This window comes from Carlito syrichta, unplaced genomic scaffold (genome assembly GCF_000164805.1).
Source record: "Carlito syrichta isolate Samal-C Ts95f unplaced genomic scaffold, Tarsius_syrichta-2.0.1 Scaffold314810, whole genome shotgun sequence".
Classification (NCBI taxonomy): Eukaryota; Metazoa; Chordata; class Mammalia; order Primates; family Tarsiidae; genus Carlito; species Carlito syrichta.
In genome coordinates, this window is record NW_007258906.1 from 174,097 (window position 1) to 196,834 (window position 22,738).

Consider the following 22,738-nt stretch of genomic DNA (forward strand, 5'->3'; position numbering starts at 1 on the left):
TCTTCCCCCTCCTTGTTGACAGTTGGCAAAACTATCTTGGGAAAGGCGGAGACCACACACACAGAGAAGATGCATACTGATACACACATACCCAGATGGATGAAACACCAACACCTGTGGAGTGGGGGAGGATATTTGGCTACCTCTCTTCCCACCCATACACATGCTCAGGGAGTTATATCCATTTCTGTACAAAGATGATGTACTCATACCCATACAAAGAGGAAGGAAGATGGAGTCTCACACCTGCACTCATACAGAAAATATGAATATGAACTTGCACATATCATATAATGCAGTGAAACATGGAGGAGGGGAACAGATGACAGAATATAAATATAAGTCAGGTAGAACTGCATAATAGCAAAGGTGTTTGAGCAAGCTTATTTTAGGAAACATCCCTCACCTTGAAATTTACTGACTGTTCCTTCCATGTCAGACACACTGACCCAGTCTCTCTGTGAGCATAGTCATCTCCAAGTAGAAATGGAACATTTTTTTTTACCATCTTAGTCTTATTTTTTTCTGATGTTTCTATTCTTTGTGTATGTTCATGTAAGTGTATTTGTTAATAATAAGTTAGTTTAGGTTTTTATATTACGAGATACTTAGAGGAGCAGATAATCTGTTTTTCTTCCTTGGTAAAAGTATTGGATGTATTTGTGTTTATGTGGGCGTGGGAAGGCAGAGGACAGGGCCTATGGCAGACATGGTGGTTGAAACTAGACTAATACACCAATGTAAGCATCTCTTTTTCTTCCTCAGCAAATGGGAAATAAAGCGTTGTCAGTGTTGTGGTTCCAGTGGAACACATTTAGCCTGTTCCTCATTAAAATCCTGGGAACAAAACTGGGAGTGTTTGGAATGTAGAGGTATTATCTATAATTCAGGTAATATTTTATATTTTTGAATCAAGTTGTTTTTATTAAAATGCATATTTAAAAGTTTTTGCCCATATCTTTATCATGCTAACATTGGAGTTTAAATCTGCAGGAGAGTTCCAAAAAGCCAAAAAACATGCATTACCCAACCCTAATAATGTGGGAATTACAGATTGTTTGTTGGAAGAGTCATCACCTAAATTACCCAGACAGTCACCTGGAGCCCAGAGTAAAGATCTACTAAGGTGTGTATTTTGAATTGGAGAAAAATATAAAAATCTATTTGTAGAAAATTCTGATAGGACATGGCATAAATGCTTAGAATATTAGTGGATCATACAGTAGTCTAAAAGAATGTTTTTCTTTTTCTTTTTTTTTTTTTTGAGTCAGAGTCTCACTCTGTCTCCCATGCTGGAGTGCAGTGGCATGCTCCCGGTCACCCCAGCGTCGACCTCCTGGGCTCAGGCAATCCCTCCGCCTCAGCCTTCCAAGTTGCTGGAACTATAGGCGCAGGCTACCACACCTGGCTAATACTTTGATACATTGTAGAGAGGAGATCTCACCAAGTTTCCTAGGCTGGTCAAGAGTGTTTTTCAAACTGCAGGACTCAACATTTTATTATGAAATCAATGGAACTAGCCTTTAAAAAGGAAAATTAAATAACGTAGAATAGAATACAGAATATCAAATTGTACTGTACATAGGATGTATATGAAATCTTAGTTATTTTATTGTATATTGGGTCGTGATGTAAAATATATTTTTTATTACAGATCATTTTCAAGATAGTTTGAAAAAACACTAATCTGGAAAATGGAAAATGTGCTTATTAATGTTATTTGTTATTATAAATATTGCTTATATTTGTTACTATAAATGTTGATTATATTTGTTATTTGATTATAGAATAAGATAAAATTAAAATACCAAGCATACCATGTCATTTTGTTTAAAAAAAGAATCCTATTTAATCTAGAGATAGTTTGTTTTTTGATGTTACAATTATTATTTGCATAATATATTTATTGTCAACATCAGAAGTCTGAATGTCAGCTCTTCCCTTTATTTATTTTTAATTTTTAAATTTTTTTTATTTTTTTGAGTCGAAGTCTCACTCTGTCGCCCAGAGTACAGTGGCCGCTCCTGGCCACCACAGCCTTGACCTGCTGGGCTCCGACGATCCTTCCACCTCAGTCTTCCAAGGAGCTGGAACTACAAGTGCGTGCTGCCACACCCGGCTGAATTTTGATTTATTGTAGAGATGAGGTCTCGCCAAGTTGCCCAGGGGGGTCTCGAACCTGCGGGCTCAGGCAATTCACTCACCTCAGCCTCCCAAAGGCGCGGGATTACAGGCTGAGCCACTGAGCCCGGCAGCTCTTTTCTTGAAAAAGTTTAAGGCATACTTTTAAGTATCATCAAATTAATTTCTATTTCCATAAGATAGCAAAATAACTAACTTGATATTATAAACATTTAAACAAGATTGGAAGTACATCTTTATAATGTGACAGGTATTTGTTCAACTATAGTTATGATTTTTAAGATAAGGTAGTTTTGCATATGAAACTTTGCAGAAGTTTCAGAACCTCATTTTACCCAATGGGGAAAAAGCAGAAAAGTAACACTAGTAGCTAAGCATGAGGAAGTATTTTTTTGTTAAAAAGTAGTTTCAACTTTAAAAGCTTAAAAGACAGAAAATTAAAAAAAAATATTTGATAACTAGATTTGCAGATGGGTGGAATATTAAGTACTTCAAAAAGTGAGGAATTGCTATTTTAAAATGCCACTTGAGGCCAGGTGTAGTGGCTAACGCCTGTAATCCCAGTACTTTGGGAGGCAGAGGTGAGAGGAATGACCATCTTGGGTAACTTGGCAAGACCTCGTCTTTACAACAAATCAAGAAAAATTAGCCGGGCATGGTGGTGTGTGCCTGTAGTTCCAGCTACTTGGAAGGCTGAGGCGGGAGGATTGCCTGAGCCCAGCAGGTTGAGGCTGCAGTAGCCATGAGTGTACCACTGCACTCCAGCCTGTCTCCAAAATAAATAAATAAAATGCCACTTACGTTAACTCAACTGAAAAATCTGTTACAAGTATTGTAATACTTTCAGCATTAAAAAAGATGTTCTCATTGTTTTTAATAATTTTAATATGTGGGTTTCCAATGATGTTACACCAGAGAAGCTTGACTCCTTGTTCCTTCTTTAACGTGCAATCATATTCTAGAAATAGCATCCACATGCCCACTGATCCAGCAGGAGCAAGGAATCAGCCTATAAAAATGTGTTTCTAAAGAATTATCTCACTTTCAAAGGACTCTAGTTTTTATTCAGTTTGGATTAATGAAGAGGGAATTATACAACAAAAGGCAAAGTCTGGCCCATAGTGGGCTATCATAATATCCGGGGGACAGGACACATTTGTACTTGGTATGAAATATAATCTTACTCAAAACAAGATTATTTTGAGTACATCGATTCCAGTTACAGATGGAGAAACTGAGACAGGGAATTATTATTATTATTTTTTTAGTAAGACCAAACAGTTACCTAGATTGTTAAAACACAGATTAATGGCCCCCATGCCCAGAGGTTCTGATTCTGTAAATGTACTGTGGGGCTCAATTTGCATTTCTAACAAGTTCCCAGGTGATGATGCTGCTGCTGGTCTGGGACCTCACTCTGAGACTTACTGGTCTAGACTAAAAAGCATTTAATAAACTGAATTATTTTATAATATTTATTAGCTATATTAGTAATTATAACTATGATTTAAAACGTGTTATATAATCTCTCAACTCCATAGTTTTCTCAAAAGCAAGCAGACATTACATTTGCTTGTTTAAAAAGGATGTAGTGAATATGAAATAAACTACAGCCGGGCTCGGTGGCTCAGCCTGTAATCCCGCGCCTTTGGGAGGCTGAGGTGAGTGGATTGCCTGAGCCCGCGGGTTCGAGACCCGCCTGGGCAGCGACACCTCATCTCTATAATAAATAAAAAATCAGCCGGGCGTTGTAGCGCATGCCTGTAATTCCGGCTACTTGGAAGGCTGAAGCGGAAGGATCGCCGGAGCCCAGCAGGTTGAGGCTGCGATGGCCAGGAGCGGCCACTGCACTCCAGTCTGGGCGACAGAGTGAGACTCCAACTCAAAAAAAAAAAAAAGAAATAAACTACAATTAAAGTTTGTTATAAGCATTGACTAGGAGAGTTTTGAGTTTCTGACTCTTAAACCTGAATTCACTGATGGGTCAAATTTGAGATGATTATCTATCCCCACAATTTTGTAAATGATTCTGATTTGATGTAGAAAATTGGGTTGAGAAATCAAGAATTTAAAAATTAGGTTAACAAATTGCTGTTTCTGGTTTCAGTAGCAGCCATTGCCATGCTTTTGGATGGGCGTTGGGGAAGAATTTCCTTTTAATCTTTTTTCTCTTTTTTTTTTTGGCTGTATAACTGCTGTTTTACATAAAGTACTTTAAAGTACTTACCTCTATTTTCAAATTTATGTTTTATAGGCAAGGCAGCAAGTTTAGAAGAGATATTTCAACTATATTGATAGAGTTAGGATTCCAAATTAAAAAAAAAACTAAAAGATTATGTATCAACAAAGCCAATATCTGGAATAGTGCCTTAAATGGATTCAGAAATGAAACATTTAATCCTTCATATACAATTGAAATAGCATATGTTAGTGAAAATGATAATTTTGGAAGAGAGCATCCTGGATCAAAGCAAGAATTTCTGAGTCTCTTAATGCAACATCTTGAGAACTCATCATTGTTTGAAGGGTCCTTGTCAAAGAACTTGTCTCTAAATTCTCAAGGTAATTATTTTACTTTTTGTTGTATATACCAAATATCACATGTTTAAAAAAATAAATAGCTAACTGGTTAGAATTGATCTTCAATGTGTGTGGTCTAAATATACAATTGTCTTTGTTATTAAACGACTGATATAATCATAGGAAAGGGAGGAGAGAGTGATATTTTAAAAAGTAAATTTCGTGGTGAAGCATTTTTTATTCAAGAATATCTATACATTTTTTATAACAATATCCTCAAAGTGATTCCACAATTAATATAACTTTATTTGAATTTTATATTAACTTTAATTACATTTGAATAAAGTGACTAAGTAAGCAGGATAGTTATTTGAATTATTCTTGTTTATATATTTGGAATGTACTCATAGTATTTTTTTTTTTAACAACAGGATTTTTATAGCATATTTTTCTGGTCCACATGTAAAAGATTTTTCAGTGTACTTTTGTTTGCAAGATCCTTTTTTTTTTTTTTTTAACACAATTATGTGTAAGATACTTTTCTGTCTTTACAAATGATGGAGAATTAATGTCCCCTTTGCGATTGATGGGTATTTAATGAAATAGGCATCTCAAAACAGTGGGAAATTCTAGCATTCTCTTTTAGGAGCTCTTACACCACTTTTTATGCAGTAGTAAATTTGAAAGAATATCAGAAGACATTTCATTCCATTTGAATTTCCTCATATATTTTTTGTAGAACTTCCTCACTATCTCACCATTTTCTAAATTATCATCTTTACTATATACAGTTCACAAAGTTTAATTCTAAACTCCCTTAAGAAAAAAAAAAACTTTCCAAGTAATCAGTTATGTTAATTCAAGACAGCTTTGGTACAGTGGAGAGTCCATGAATTTAAGTCACAAAATCTGTATTAAAGAGTTTATATATGTACTTCATTGGCTTTATATCCTTAGATTAATTACTTACTCTCTGTATCTCAGTTTCTTCATCTGTAAAATGTGACTACAAATATATAGCTTATAAAGTTATTGTTGAAGAGATTTTATTATGAGTTTAGGTATTATTAATAAATTGCTTTTAACAATTAATAGTAAAAATGAGGAAAAATTTACATAATTTTGGGGGGCAAATCAAAGTTGCTAAAAACATGTAGGAATCTATTCTAATTAAACAGTCGACTATATAAAAACAAGATCGTGTAAATAGATATTGGTTTTAACAATTGTCTTATATAATTGAAAATGTTACTTAGCCAGGATAGCCAGTAATAGTGGGATGGTTAGCATTGCTGAATTAGTCTTTATGCTTTCATTAACTTTGGATTTGAGTAATTTTAAGGTGTATAAGAAAAAGTTTATAATAAAGTGAGAAAAAGTACAAGTCAAAAAATATATATTTATATGTACACACAAGAGTACAGTCTTGAGTCAGTCAACAATGAAATACTGAGAAGTGTGCCATATGACTTCATTGTTGTGCAAAGATCATAGAGTGTACTTGCACAAACCTAGATAGTATAACCTGCTACACACCTAGGCTTGCTCCTGTATATGTTACTGTACTGGATACTGTAAGCAGTTGTAATACAATGGTATCTGTTTATCTAAATATAGAAAACGTAATGCATTGCACTATGACATTATGACCTCTGTAATGGCACTAGGCCATGAGAATTTTCCAACTTTATTGTAATCTTTGGGGCCACTTTAGTATATTTGGTCCCTCAATGACCAGAACATCATTATATGGAATATAACTATACACCAAGGTTTTTACAATGGTTATTATGGTGGTAGGCTTATTGGCGTTGTGTTTTAAGATTTTCTGTATTTTTATTTTTTCTATAATAGATTATTACCATATATTTAGAAAAATATATTTTTTTATATATTTTAGGTGAAGGCTATATTTTCTATATAATAGTAGCTCCTAGGAATTCTTATTTTGTATTTATCTGATGCTTAAATTTTTGGATTAAGTTTTACATATATTTATTAACAATGATGGTTATCTTAGAAGAGTGTATTTGATGTATTTTTATCTGTGTTTCACAGCTCTGAAAGAGAATTTTTACTATGAAGCTGGCAAAATGATTGCCATTTCCTTGGTGCATGGTGGTCCTTCGCCTGGATTCTTTTCTAAAACCTTGTTTAACTGCCTTGTTTATGGACCACAAAACACTCAACCAGTTTTAGATGATGTTTCAGACTTTGATGTGGCACAAATTATAATCAGGGTAAGAAATGTATTTGTTTATTAAAATATAGACTATATTCTAGGTATCTTTTAATATAAATGACTTATCTGCAGTTGAATAATAAAACTATATGGAGTAGTCAGGTATTGTCAGTATATAATTTTCTGCTTACCAGCAGAGTTCAGAACCAATTAAGAGATAGATATAGCCGGGCTCAGTGGCTCAGCCTGTGATCCTGCGCTTTGGGAGGCCGAGGTGAGTGAATTGCTTGAGGCTGCGTGTTCAAGACTCGCCTAGGCAACTTGGGGAGACCTCATCTCTACAATAAATCAAAAAAATTAGCCGGGCGTGGTAGTGCACACCTGTAGTTCCAGCTACTTGGAAGGCTGAGGCAGAAGGATCGCTGGAGCCCAGCAGGTCAAGGCTGCGGTGGCCGGGAGCGGCCTCTGCACTCCAGTCTGAGTGACAGAGTGGGACTCCAACTCACAAAAAAGAAAAAAAAGAGATAGATATAAACATCAGACAGATGGATATTAAAGTACCAGATTTGATGTTGGCAAAACCAGTTGCATAATGTGACTTATATCTGAGGTTAAAATTACAAAATTAGCCAGGCTCGGTGGCTCAACCTGTAATCCCAGCGCTTTGGGAGGCTGAGGTGAGTGGATTGCCTGAGCCCACGGGTTCAAGACCCGCCTGGGCAACTTGGCGAGACCTCATCTCTACAATAAATAAAAAATTAGCCAGGCGTGGTAGTGCGCGCCTGTAGTTCCAGCTCCCTTGGAAGGCTGAGGCCGAAGGATCGCTGGAGCTCAGCAGGTCGAGGCTGTGGTGGCCGGGGGCGGCCACTGCACTCCAGTCTGGGCGACAGAGTGGGACTCCAACTCAAAAAAAAAAAAAAATTTACAAAATTACTCCTCCAAATTAGGGTGAATTTACTGTCCTTGCTAGACACAATGTGAGGCAGGTTCCTTATTGCTTACTAGAGAGTAGATGGAAGTGCACTTTTTTGCATGCAGGTGGAATCTGAAGAGAAAATGGGTTTGGCTCACCAGTCAGAATATACTTACCCTTCCTCTTATAGGGAAGTATGAGTGATTGATGGAAACACCAAGCTGAATTTCAGCACTTACACCTAAAAATAGTACCATTTATTGAGCACTTATAATTGTACTAAACATGTAACATGATACAAACTCGTTATTATAATGCTATATAAATATCATTGTCTACATGTTATTTATCATAAACTAAGACAATGGGAGCCATTTAACTTCTTTAACCTTCTTCTTTATTAAGCATACTCTATCCATTGTTCCAAGTAATAGACAATATCGTTTAATGCTTAGAAGCATAGCTCAGAAGTCAGATTTTAGTTTGAATGTCAACTCTACTAACTGCTATACCCTGGGTGACTTTGGAAATATTAGTTATTCTTGTGAAGCCTCAGTTTATAAACCACAAAGTAAGCGTTATTAAGTATAAGCTGCTATATTGTATTATAACAATTGTATGTTTGCCCCAAGACTGCAAATCCTAACATTATATCTTTTTTTTTGAGTTGGAGTCACACTGCATTGCCAGGCTGGAGTACAGTAGCATGTTCACGACCACCCCAGTATCGACCTCCTGGTCTCAAGAGGTCCTTCCACCTCAGCCTTTATTGCAGGCATGAGCTACCACCCCCGGCTAATTTTTTTTTTTTTTTTAATTGTAGAGATGAGTTCTTGCCAAGTTGCCCAGGCTGGTCTTAAACCCGCAGGCTCAGGCAATCCATTCACCTCAGCCTCCCAAAGTGCTGGGATTACAGGCTGAGCCACTGAGCCCAACCTTAAATTGACTGTTTAACTCTGTTTTCCCTTTTGTCTTCTTTAACAAAAAAAGTACTTTAACTTCATTGTCTCTACTTTCTATTTCCTGTTTTTTTCTTAACTTTTTGTAATTAAGCTTCTATTCCCACCACCACTCTCAGATAAGCTACTTCTTAGCTTATATCCAGTGATCTAGATCTCGAAATCCAAAGGCCTTTCTTTTCTAATTTTTCATCTTCTCTGACTTCTGAAATTCCACTTTCTTAGAATTCCTGTGTTTTATTTAATATTGTACTCCCTCCAACTTATGACTACTATTGTTTTCTTCAATGCTTCTTCTTTCTCCTGAAACTGGCATTTTTCAGTGTTGTCTTAACAGTCCTCATTATATATTCTTTTGTGATTCTTTTCTCTCCCATAACCTTTCTGAATCATTCAGAGACCTATATTTTTGAGCCCAGACTTTTATGTTCAGGTAAAATCTGGGTCTTGCTAGCACACTGAACCCAACATACACAAAAGCAATTTTTTTTTCTTCAGAATTTAGTTTTGTTTTGTGTATTTGCTTTTTATTTCCACAAGTTTTCTTGTTTTCAAGCCATCTTGAAGATGGAGTCATTTTCTTTTTTTTTTTGAGTTGGAGTCTTACTCTGTCGCCCAGACTGGAGTGCAGTGGCCGCTCCTGGCTACCGCAGCCTCAACCTGCTGGGCTCTGGCGATCCTTCCGCCTCAGCTTCCGAATAGCTGGAATTAGAGGCATGTGCTACCACGCCTGGCTGATTTTTTATTTATTGTAGAGATGAGGTCTTGCCAAGTTGCTCAGGCGAGTCTTGAACCCGCGGGCTCAGGCAATCCACTCACCTCAGCCTCCCAAAGGCACGGGATTACAGGCTGAGCCACCAAGCCCGGCTATGGAGTCATTTTCATTCTTCCATAGTCCAATTTCCAGTTATGTGTCAAGTCATCTGTCTCTAAGAATGCTTATCTTCAACCTTTCCTCCTTATTTCTGGTGTTCTTACTATACCAAACTCAAATTTTGTCTAGACTTGGACCATTAGGATGTTATTCTAATATTCTTATTCAGATGATTCTTCCCAAAGTACAGTTTTGATCATATTGCTTTCTCCCTTGGAAATCCTCAATGGCTTCTCATAGCTTGTTGAACAAAGTTTAAGCTCTTCAAGAGGGCACTTAAGATCTCCAGTTTTCTTTGTGACTATGTACTCCAGTTTCTGTGTTTTCTGTACAGTGTTTATTATTTAGTCAACAAATGCTATCTATCCTGTACTGTTTTGTCACTGAAGTTAGTGAACCAAAGTCCCTGCCTTCTTGAAATTTACGTTATAGAGGGAACACAGAATTTAAAAAATTAATATAATATACTGTTATGTATCAAAATTTACTATAAATACAACAGAGTTTTAAAAAGAGCTCTACAATGGTTGTGGTATATGTAAGTTAGGATTTAAGCTAAACTTCTGTTTCAAATAGACCCAAAAAGACAGTGGCTCATAAAAGGTGGAAGTTTACTGTTCTCTAAAATCTGTTGTCTAGATTATACGGTAGCGTTTGGCATATTATAGCCCTTAGGTCAAATCTGGCCTTATTTTGTAAATAGTTTTATTGAAACACAGCTACGCCCATTTATTATGTATCTGACTGCTTTCACACTACAGTGACAGAATTGAGTTGTTGTTTTAGACTCCATATATTTCAAAAGCATAAAATGCTGTTTGTTCTTTCACAGAAATGGCCCTTGATTTAAAGATACAGTTGTATTATACAAAATTGTGAATGGAACTAAGTTCCTTCCTCTCACTTTTGTGGAATCACTTGGGATATTGTCTTCATCCACTTGGTTGATGCTTGCTTTTAAGGGAGAAAGTGGAATTAGAGATCGGGGAAGTTTGGTACATTATTTTCACTTAGCATGCCATTGAATAGATATTAGTCACATAGCCACACCTACCTGCAAGCTATGTAACCAGCTAAAACTCAGGGTGGAAGATTGTGGGGGTGAGACCGCACATACCCAACTCTTGGTCTCTGCCATACTATTAAAGGTAGTATTTTGAACAAAGTAGTCATGAAAAGCTTTTGAGATTTCAGCAGAGATTTGATAGGAATGAGGGAATCATGTAATTCTCTGGGAGAAGAATGTTTTGGAAAAAATAAATAGCAAGTACATTTTCCATTAATGGATTATTGATTCCCTCCTATTTTTGTCTTTCTCCCTGTGTACTTTTGTTTAAAAGCTAACGTTCATGAAAGCGTCTAACACATAAATGGTCAAGTATTTCTTTGTTTATGCTGTTCATCAAAATATGCTTGATAAAATTCTATCCATCTTTTAATTCTCAGCTGATATTCTTTCTCCTTCATGAAATCTCACGTTATCTCTCTTGCCTCTCTAGCTAGTGCTTTATAACTTTTCTTCCCCTTTCCCTTGCCCTTCCCTTCCTTCCTCCCTTCCTTCCTTCTTTCCTCCCTCCCTCCTTTCCTCCCTCCCTCCCTTCCTCCCTCCCTTTCTTCCTTCCTTCTCTGGCTGCATTGTTCAGGCTAGTTTTTAACTCCTGGCCTCAAGTGATCCTCCCATCTCAGCCTCCCGATTATCTGGTATTACATAATGTTATATAACTTTTCTATGTCATTTATTTCCTTTTATATAAATAATTTTCTGTAGTAAAATGGCATTATACTCTAGATTTCTTTAAGGCAGAAATATACAATAATTGCTGAACTGGATTGCTAGACATTTGTTCTAGAAAAATACTTCTTAGAATACCATCACTCTACCCTGTTATACTAAAAAACTGAGTATGAAATAGTAAGCATCATTTGAAATGTAAATGTCACCCAGATGTAAATGAGTAAAGTGAGTGTATTTTGTCATTCATTACAGATAAATAATGCAACAACTGTAGCTGACTTAAAGTCAATAGTAAATGAATGCTGGAACTACCTAGAGTTTACTGGATGTGTCAGAATTATAACGTCAATAAGTGATAAATATATATTGGTAAAAGACATACTTTTCTACCATGTAATTAAGAGAGTCTATGCGCCCTTTGAAAGGTAAGTTGTTTATATGTGAAAGATTCCCTCAAATTTCATATTTACAGTGGTTAATTGTGTTGTGGGAAGTACTTAGTGTAATATTAATGTTTATTTCAGAAAAAATTCTAAAAGCTATTTAAAAATAATACTTTAAAATAAACCCCTCTTGGATGACTACCATTCTGGCTGTTCTATATAGAACTGTGTAAATGTACGATGCTTTCATAGGAAAGTAATCATTACATCAAATCGTAATTATTTTTCTTTAAATAATTATTTTATTCTTACCATTTGAGCCAACTATTCTATCTCTGCTCATTCATTTAATAACTATTTTTCAGCACCTGTCATCAGCTGAGTAATATAGATACTGAATAGTCTTTGATTTACAAGGTATATGTCATTTGTGCTCTCCTTTATTTTAGAACACTAGTTTAAGTTTGGCCATTTGCTTATCTCCTTACTCTTCCATTTAATGAAAAAAAAAGGAAAATATGAAATATGTAGTAGTCTATAATCTGTATAGTAGTCTATATAATCACGCTTAGGTCTAACAGTTACTAACCTGTGTCAGTCTTGTTCATCTGTACCCTACCCTTGTTAGAGACTCCAGTATTACTTTTAAGCAAATAACAGATATCATATCATCTCTGACATTATCAGCTCATTTAAAAAATGTGATATCATTAATTCATAGATTTCAATATACTTTGTGTTTAAAACCATGATAATTACTGTTGTTACTAAAGTTTATATTGCCTTATCTTTGGCCATTATGCACTTTTTTATACTGTTTATTTTCTTCTGATGTGAGCCTTAATGATCTTTGAGAGCTTTCTTGCTATGTGGTATGACAAGGTGTTTCTGACTCATTTTGTACATTCTGGCCTAAGAAACCTTTTTAAATGGAAAGTGGTATTTCAGAACCATAGCCTGGATTCTTAGGGATGCTCATTTTTGCCAGGTTGGTCATTGTATCTAGGCCTTGTTAGTGGACCCAAATTAGAAAATATAAGGAATTTTTTCTGTTTGGTTTTATTGTTTTTAAAATAAAATACATCATGAATTTATACTGATACTTTTAATTCAGCTTCACTACTGTATTTTTACTTAACTTTTTCTTTGTCCCATGTTGAGAATTTAATTCTCAAGGACACTGGAGAATTAGAGCATAAAGTAATTATTCACTTAATTTATTCTACATTTTATAAACAACTGTCTTCAGATAACAATATTATCATCATTGCAAATATCATATATTACTGAGAGCAGATTAAAATTATTTTTCTTTGTCATATAGCTGTAAAGTTAAATTACTGTGTTTATAATTCACTTGGAATAGTTTTCTCTGTGTTGTCTAGTCTCCTCTGAATAAGAAAATTCATCCTGAGGCAGCTTCCCTTTAGCTGTGAGCTTGTGAAATCAAAAAAAGCTATCTACTCCCAAAATACAATGGTAGGATATGATGGTGAGCATAGGATAGACATTCCAATTCTAAAAGTGAGTGATATGCAAGAAAAGGTAATTGATCAGAAGTAAAGTCCTAAACCCAACAGAAAACAACAATAAATCATAAAGCTTCAGAATAATCTCCTTTGACTGTCACATCCTATGTCTTGGGCACAACTGGGCAGGGGTTGAGCCCCCAAGGTCTCAGGTAGCCCCACCACTGTGGCTTTGCTGGGCTTTAGCTCTCTCAGGTTGGAGTCTCATACTTGTAGCTCCCTAGGCTGGAGTTGCACACTGGTTGTCCTACAATTTTGGGGTCTTGTGGGCTGCTCTGCTCTCATGGCTCCAGTAGGCATTGTCTTAGTGTGGATGCTCTGTGACAGTTCTGCCTCTGCTGCTGATTTCTACCTGAGCTCTCAGGGTATCCTTGACATCCTTTGAAATCTAGGTGGAGATAGCCATATCCCCACAGCTCTTTCAGTCTGCATTCCTGCAGAATTAGCACAGGTACTCTACCAAGGCTTGAGGTTGCCCTGGGCAGTAAACTCATGGAGGCCACCCATCCCATTTCTCTTCCTGCCCTTCTAGAGTTCTGGGCCTGTGATGGGAGGAACAGCCTTGAAGATCTCTGAAGTGCCTTGGGGGTTTTCTTCCCATTGTTTTGATAAGTATTAATCTAGCTGCCTTCTACCCTTGGTAATCTCTGGTTGCTGGGCCACTCACTTAGTATTTTCTTTCAATCTCACTTTTTCGTTCTTAAAAAGTTTCCTCTTTAAGTTATTTTTTTCTCCTCTTGCATCTCACTGTATGTAGATAACAGTAGCCATGCAGTAGCCTGAATGTTTTGTTGCTTAGATACTTCTGCTAGATAACTGAACCTTATTGTTCTTTAGTTTTATATTTCATAAAGTGCCAAAACATGGACATGATTCAGCAAAGTCTTTGCTACTTTATAACAAGGAGGACCTTTACTCCAGTTTTTAATACTTTGTTCCTAATTTCTGGGACACATCAGAATGACCTTTATTGTCCATATTTAGTCAACATTCTGATTGCAACAACTTAATAACTAAGAAGATTTAGAATTTTCCTATAGCTTTCCTCTTCTTAACCCTCAGCAGAATCATCTTTAATGTTTGTTCATAGCAATACAGGCTTCCAGCTTCTTCCAGCCTCTACCCATTACCTCTTCCAAAGTTGCTTCCACATTTTTAGGTATTTGTTATGGCAACAACCCTACTTCTTGGTATCGCTTTCTGTTTTCGTTCATTTTATGCTGCTATAACAAAATAACTGAGATTGAGTAACTTCTAAAGAAAAATATATTTTCTGTAGTTCTGGAAGCTAGGAAGTCAAAGGGCATGGTGCCAGCATCTGCTTGACATTTGTAAGGGCCTACTTGCCGTAGTAAAACATTATAGACTAGCTAGTGAGCAACAAGACAGAGAGATGGGAAATCAGGCCAAATTTTACTCCGTAGGAGCCCAATTCCGTGATAACTGATCCATTCTTCAGATAGCAGCATTAATCCATTCATGAGGGAAGCTCCCTCATGTCCTAATCACGTCTTAAAGGCCCCACCTCCCAATTCAACTGTATTGGCCATTTAGACCACAGCAATGCATATTTATTTTTATTAGATAAATAGCAATATGTCATCCATCCTGTTTTCTATTCATTTTTCGCTTGATAATATATGAGGTGGATCCCAAAAAAAGCAGAATTTTTTGGAGGGTGAGCCCTTTGTAGTACCTAGGTAAGTGTTCTAGGGACCCATGCCATCAACCAACTATCATTGTTGTGAGAAGCTGTATTTGGCTTCAGTGAATTTTTGGGGAGATTCTTTTCAACCCATTTGCCCATTTCATGACTGGTGATTTACACGAACAGTCTGTCTACACTGCTGAGTGTTCAGCAGTCTTTGACCAAAAATCATGATCCCTGTGCCCCACCCTTCCTGTTCACCTGGTCTCGCCCCAGGTGACTTTTGCTTCTCTAGATGAAAAACAGTCCTCAGTGAAAACTGCTTTGCTGAGGTGGAAGAGGCGAAACAAAAAATGGCAGAAGCACTAGAAGGGGTCAGAATTGACCAGTTCAAAAACTGTTTTGAGCAATGGAAAAAGCATCTTGGTAGGTGTATTGTATCAAATGGAGAGTACTTTGAAGGTGACTGAAGTTTAAACATGTAAGAATAAGTAAACAATGCTTTACAAATTTTAGGTTTTTATTGGGTCCCCCTTGTCTTCTGTAGCTCACTCCATGATAGTAAACAGACATCCTTCTTTCCTTTATACAGCTCTACAGAACTCCATTGTTTGGATATATCATTGTTTTTTTCAACCAGTTCCCAGTTGATGGACATTTGGGATGTCCCCTGGCAGTCTTCTAAATTAAAATATAATATATAACATTATAATCTTAAACAGTTCTAGATGATATGTTTTCCAGTATTTTTTTCTGGTTTCTATCTAGTCAAGAATTCAATATATTTTCAGAACTGCAATTTAAAATAACATTGTTATATAACTGTTTAAAATGTAGCCATGTATTTATTCTCTGACTATAAGACTCTTGTAAAATTTTCTTGAGGATAGAATTACCATTTATAATTATGATTAGTATACAAAACAATCCAAATATATTATACATTCATATACAGATATTTTAAAATTTATTTTAATTGATGTGTTTTTTTCTCTAAGTAGTTTATCTATCCATAAATAGGTTTTTCTGATTGCTAACAAAGAAGATTTATTATCATTTATTTCTATTTCTTGTTTTTATAGATATGAGTAGCCTAGAGGTCAGGAACACCTTTACTGTATCAGTGGTGTTTACATTAAAACCTGAATGAAAAATAAGAGTTCAGCATATCAAAATGAAGAGACAAGGGAAAGAAATTGAAAAGCAACTCCTGCTGTTATGTAAAAAAAATGTTTAAGTAGTAAAATATAAGTTTGGGTTTAAGAGTTCTGCAGATGCCAGAAATAACAAGGAAGCTAAAAGCCAGTGTGTCCTTGCTGTCATGTGAATAAATCAAAACCCTCAGCTTGCCCAGAACATGTTTTAGGAGTTTCTTACGGACCTTAGTCTGAAGCAGAGAAATTAACAAAGTAGTGGTATTAGAATTTATAATACTTGCAAAGTATCAGGCACAAGCAAATAAATAGCAGCTGTGTAGGAACATTTGTAAAGTTCAAGCCTAATTGGAATACTAAAGATAAAGCAACCCTCACAAAAGGGAAGTTCTCAATTAAAAATGACAAAACAGTCATACAAGAAAGCAAGAATTGGGTGGAAATTACACAAAGGATTTAGGTAACAACAACTGAATGAGACAAGAAAGTGTATTACAATGATTGAAAAGATTTTGTAAAGAATTGAAAAAACATTAAACAAAATATGAAATGAACCAGATAATGTCTCTAAGTTGAAAAATGATCATGAATTTTTTGGTTCTAGGTAAGATGGGGTAAACACACTTACCTCTATTCCTCCCTTTAAATACAGTTAAAAATCTGCTCATTACATATAAAAGAAACATAAGACTGAAAGATGAAGAGATGAAAATAAATCAGCTAAGGACCTCAGGACCCAAGGAAAGCACAACAGTGAAGAGGAATTTTAGACATTATTATGCAGGAAAGAAAAAATAAGAATTTGTCACTTGTAGACATACCATAAAAGAATGACTATAGGTGGTTTTTGAAAAAGAAAACAAATTATTCAAGATGGAATCTTGGAACATCAGGAAAGAAGAAACAAAACTATAAAGGAAAAAAGTGTTTCCTTCTCTTGTGTTTTCTAAATTATGTTTGGTGGTTGAGGCAAAAATTTTAATATTGTTTGATGTGGTTCACAGTGTAATGTAGAAAATATATTTAGGAAATTACATTATAAACAAGGAAGGGTAAAGGACTTCAAGGGAGGTAAGGTTTTTCTACTTGAACTGATATGTTGACATCAGTAGACTTTTATTTACACACACACACACACACACACACACACACACTCTCTCTCTCTCTCATATTTAAACCCATACAAAGACATACACTCAAAAACACTAAGAAAAGTGGAATTCTAAAAAAATCGTAACTTACCTGAAAACAGGAAATGAATAAAAACAGTAATAGACATGAAAATCTGGTGATTGTGTTAAATGCTGAGCAGCTGAAGAGGAAATTAGTAATCTGGTAGAGGAATAGGAAGGTTTACTTAGAATAATGAGAGAAAGGTTGAAAACAAGAATGCATTATTAAAGAGTAAGAGCACTCACATACATACTTAACTAAAGAAGATGGGAATATAATAGTATTATAGGATATGCTGCTTCAGAATTTCTTTAATGAGCCAGAGTAGGGTGATTAAACTGCAGCCTTGTCAGAAGGACATTACTGCAAAATTTACAGTGAAAGCAGCTTTTTTCAGTCAGCGCAACCTGGAAACAGCAGAGGTAATAACAGAACTGGTTATATTACTCAATAATTAGGAGGAAATAAAAACATTTTTGGACACAGTTTACTTCTTTATTAAAGAGGTTAGTAAAATAGATGTGTAAAGAAGAAGTAAATTGTATCCAGGAGGAAAATGATACAGAAAGCAGAGAGACCAAATAAATGAGAAAATTTGGATAAATAAAAACAAGTGGCACTTTAAAAACAACTAATTTTTGGCAGGAAGTGACTACTAAAGAAAGTAAATTAATATATAATATGGGAAGTGAAATTAATGAATTTATTGTTCTAAGAGACATATTGTTGAGGTAATAGGAAGCATGAATTAGTAAGAGAAAATAAATAAAAACAAAAAAATAAGATAGCTTCCAAACCAGTTTAGAGGGGATTGGGGAAGACATTTTAAAAAAACAGTCTCGTTATGGGCAGAAAAAATATGTAAGTAGAAAGAAAAATATGTAAGTAGCAAGCACAATTTAAGGTAGAATAATAGTTTTAAATAGATCTGTAATTATAGTAAGTGTAAATGATTAGCCAAGAAAAATATGTAAGTAGAAAGCACAATTTAAGGTAGAATAATAGTTTTAAATAGATCTGTAATTATAGTAAGTGTAAATGGTTAGATTCTTATATTAAAAGATAGAATATCAGGTGGGCTCGGTGGCTCAGCCTGTAATCCCGCGCCTTTGGGAGGCTGAGGTGAGTAGATTGCCTGAGCCCGTGGGTTCGAGACCTGCCTGGGCAGTGAGACCTCATCTCTACAATAAATCAAAAAATCAGCCGGGCGTGGTAGCACATGTCTGTAATTCTGGCTACTTGGAAGACTGAGGCTGAAGGATTGCCGGAGCCCAGCAGGCGAGGCTGCGGTGGCCAGGAGTGGCCACTGCACTCCAGTCTGGGTGACAGTGAGACTCCAACTCAAAAAAAAAAGATAGACTATCTTAAGTTGGATTTTTAAAATACAACTGAAGCAAAAGCAAAAAACAATGAGACTAATAATCTTTAAATGACCTAATCTTAAAAGATCTTAATAGTTTTTAAAAGAATAAATTCTTTAAATAAAGCAAAATTTGGCAGGGTAATAGGGAAAACTTGTTAAATTTGTGGTGATAGTAGGATTTTTAAACATAGCTCTCTTAGGAGTTAGTAGTTTAAACAGTTAATTATTGAGTCTAGAATAGCAATGACAAAATATCAGTTCTGAGGAGGGCTTATAACAGGAAACAAGACAAGTGCAACATTTAAAAATCATACCATCATGTACTTCACTGATAAAGGCGAATCATCATATGATCATACAATTATGGATACAGAAAAGGCTTTTGATACATTTAAATATTTATGTAATTTTAAACTGATAATTTAAGAATAGAATGCATAACATTAAACTAATAAAGTTGAAATGTTCTTATTGATAAAGAATAAGTGCTAAATATTTAGAAAATGATTCCTAAAGGTGAAATGGTATAGGGATTCCCCTTACTTAAGACTAAGACAAGCCTAGGATATACACACTTAATCCTTCCTTTGGACAATATGCTGGAGATCATGTCAGAGCAAGAAGACTAAGTGAATGTTACTAAGGATTTGGAGAACTAAAAATTGCATTTGTAGTTTATATGGTAGTCTACATAAAACAATCCAAGAAATTCTTCTATAAAGAGTTCAGTAAGATTATTGGATACAAGAAGTAAGAAAGGAATTCTAGCAGGGAGGTTTGCAAGTAGGGAAGAATGGTAAAAAAAAAAAAAAAAAAATTAGGGAATGAGAATAAACACTGTACAAAAAGTTAATGTCTAATGGGGTTACAACATGAACTAAAATAAGTTTTAAGTAGCATAAAATGAGTTATTAGAATTATAAGTGTTCTAAGGTCTTTATATTGTTCAGGAATAAGATAAATACATTGATTCTCTTTAGATTTTTTTAAATGCCATTACATTTTGAGGGAGTAACTATTAAAAGTAAGAATTTAACATGGGATGAATTGAAATTTTAAAAAATCAGTGAATACAAATTTGACAAGTAGTAAAAAAGCATTTTAAAAAGACAGGATAGTTGCAAAATAAAGTGATAGAAATAGTTTCCTAATATAGTAACAATAAGTGAAAACTACTCTCAAAGCAAATTAAAGAAAAATAAATATGCAAATATGCAGTATGATACCATTTATATAAAGTTCAAAAATAAAAAGCAATACTAGCTATTACATACGGATATGTATATAGTGAAACTAAAATGAAATGCAGAGTATATTGCAAATTTCTTTATGGTTAAATAACAATTTCAAATGTTTGTGAGAGGGAGAGAAGAAAATGATGATTAGGTAGTATTTAGTTATTTTCTGGGTTTTTATGTAAACTTGAAATAGTTTATAATTAAAGGAAATTTTAAAAAGGCAAACTTAAGCTTGGCTGAGATTTGCTTAAAAGGTAAGCAGAAGGTGAAAGTTAAAAGTTAGACAGGCAAAGGTTGTATGGTGAAGGGCCTTGGAAGTCACATTAAGGAATGTGGACTTTGCTTCATGGACAGGGTGTGTATTAGTTTCCTGTTGGTGCCATAAAAAATTATCACAAACTGAGAGGCTTAGAACAACAGAAATTTATTATCTCACAGTTCTGGAGACCAGATGTCCAAAATGAAGGTATTGATAGGGCTTTACTCTTTTTGGGGAATTTAAGGGGAAAATTCATTCTTTGCCTCTTCCAGCTTCTGGTGGCTCCAGTTGTAACTTGTCTTATGATTGCATAACTTCAGTCTCTCACTCTGATTCTCATGGTCTTTTCCTGTATATGCCTCTACTCTTTGTGACTCTTACAAAGACACTTGGCATTGGATTAAGAGCTAGCCCAAATATCTCAGGATCCTTAACATAATTATATTGGCAGAGACCCTTTTTCCAAATAAGGTTACATTCACAGGTTCTAGGTAATATTTTGAGGGCCACCATTCAACTTGCCTCAGGATGAATGATAGTATTGAATTTTATTTCTGGCAGATTCCTATGGCTGTAGCATGAAAAATTGACTTGTAGATTTGCATACTTAGTACACAGTTCCATTGCAGGTGGTTTGTAGTGGTGGTAGCAGGGGTATATGGAAAAATGGGGCTATAAGAGGGATTTCAGAAAGGAAATTCATAGGACTTGGTAATTAGGAATGGAAGAAGGAAGAATTAAGGATGACTTTCAGATTCAGTTATGCAAATATGATGGATAATGGGGCCATTTACTGTCATCTATGGATCTTATTTGGTGATTTGTTTTCTTTCTAATTTACTAAGTTTGGGTGCTTGGAATCATCCATATTATACCCAGTAATGTGTTGGGTATAATACTGAGCTAGAGATAATAGATTTATAGTTATGAGCATACACTTACTAAATACAGCCATGGGAGAGGGTAAGATTGTCCAGTTTATGTAAAGAGAGAAGTTGGCCTTGTACAGATCCCTGAGAGACAAACCCCAACATTTCAAGGTCTAGCTAGATAAATGGGAGGTAACCAGGAGACTGGTCCCATAAAAGATAATTAATAAGCTTAGGACAGTTTTTCCTGAAATGTGGATAGGCATGAAGAAAAAGTAAGTAGGAAATTTTTGTCAGTGAAACACAGACAGTGAATATAGATAAGCCTTTCAAGTAGGTTGTCTAGGAAGGAAAACAGGTGGGGTTGAGTGAAGGTCTTTTTTTTTTCTTATTCTGAGATGGAAAAGGTAAACACAAGTCTTCATCTGTTTTATGCTGCTACGACAGAAACTTGAGACTTGGTAATTTTTAAGGAACAGAATTTATTTCCTCACAGTCATGGAGGCTGGGAATCAAAAAAATAATCAAGGTGCCAGTGATTTTGATGTCTGATGAGGGTTGCTCTCTGCTTCCAAGATGGCGCCTTGGTGCTCTGTCCTCACATGACAGAAAGTAGAAGGGCAAAAAAGGACAAACTCTCTGACAAGCCTTTTGATAAGGGCACCTAATCCAATTCATAAGGGTGGAATCCTCATGACAAAGCTCCCAAAAAGCTTGCTTTGGGGATTAAGTTGCACCATAAAGTCTTGGAGAGTGCAAAAACATTCAAACCATAGCAGCATATTTAAGTCTTCTTTAGAAAAAATCAATAGGAAGTCAGTCTGAGGTAAAAATGATACCTTTGATCTTTGCTATTTTTTGTGAAAATGCATATTTGAAAACAATTTGTTTGTATTCCTTAGTACTTTTTTTGTTCAAGTTTCATATTGGACTATTTATCTTTTATAAAAATGTATATTGTATTTTTTGTATATTAGAGAAATTCATTTTCTGTCAGGTATATTAAGGTATTTTTCCATTTTGTTTTATCTTTGTTAATTTCTTTTTAGCAATACATGTGTTAATTATGTGATTAAGATATATCACTCTTTTGTAATGTCTAGGAAACTTCATTTTTATAATAACTAGCTTTAAAGTTTAAAATACCTCAGATGTCTGCTTCTTTCCTTTTAATTAAAAAAATTGTTAAATTTAAAACTATAAAGCCAAATAATGTAGGCAGATAAAATATTCGTTTTATGTAAATGTATTTGCTTGTTATAGCTTTGGAAGTATATGTATAGGATGTTCCTATTTTCTTTCTTCGCATCTGAAAATATGATTTTTGGAGGGTTTTTTATTTTTTATTTTTTTTAATCATTAGCTGTTTTGGAAAATGTAGGTAAGTTTGTTGGAAATATTATTTCCCTAATGTAATAGCAAACACATGTATGCATTTTGGCTCATTAATTTTCTTCTCAAGTTTTAAGCAGGGTCTGAAAACTCTTGGTGTTTTGGAGAAAATTCAGACTTATCCAGAAGCATTTTGTAGCATCCTCTGTCATAAACCGGAGAATCTTTCTGCAAAAATCCTTAGTGATCTTTTTGCAGTACATGCACTACCTGATGTACAAACTTTGGGGTTTTGGAACAGTTACCTCCAGGCTGTTGAGGGTATGTGGATATTTAACTATCTCAGAATGTTTGTTTCAGCATATTTATTTGTTTTTCTGGGTTTTGCCTCTTGGTATCAATAATAAGACTTTCATCTGTTAACTCTATATTTACAAAAGAAAGTTACTGCAAAACAAGTTTATA

At 35.0% G+C, this 22,738-nt stretch overlaps 1 protein-coding gene across 2 annotated transcripts in view; it reads left to right on the top strand.

The window, feature by feature from the left end:
* Nucleotides 1-22,738, top strand: part of G2E3 (G2/M-phase specific E3 ubiquitin protein ligase) — a 75,805-nt gene that overhangs the window by 50,720 nt on the left and 2,347 nt on the right. For both annotated transcript variants that reach the window (XM_008072004.2, XM_008072005.2), the window contains exons 8-13: nt 766-890; nt 994-1,126; nt 4,397-4,704; nt 6,721-6,902; nt 11,578-11,750; nt 22,404-22,594. In XM_008072004.2, the coding sequence (XP_008070195.1) occupies nt 766-890; nt 994-1,126; nt 4,397-4,704; nt 6,721-6,902; nt 11,578-11,750; nt 22,404-22,594 (1,112 nt within the window). The remainder of the gene's footprint in view (nt 1-765; nt 891-993; nt 1,127-4,396; nt 4,705-6,720; nt 6,903-11,577; nt 11,751-22,403; nt 22,595-22,738) is intronic.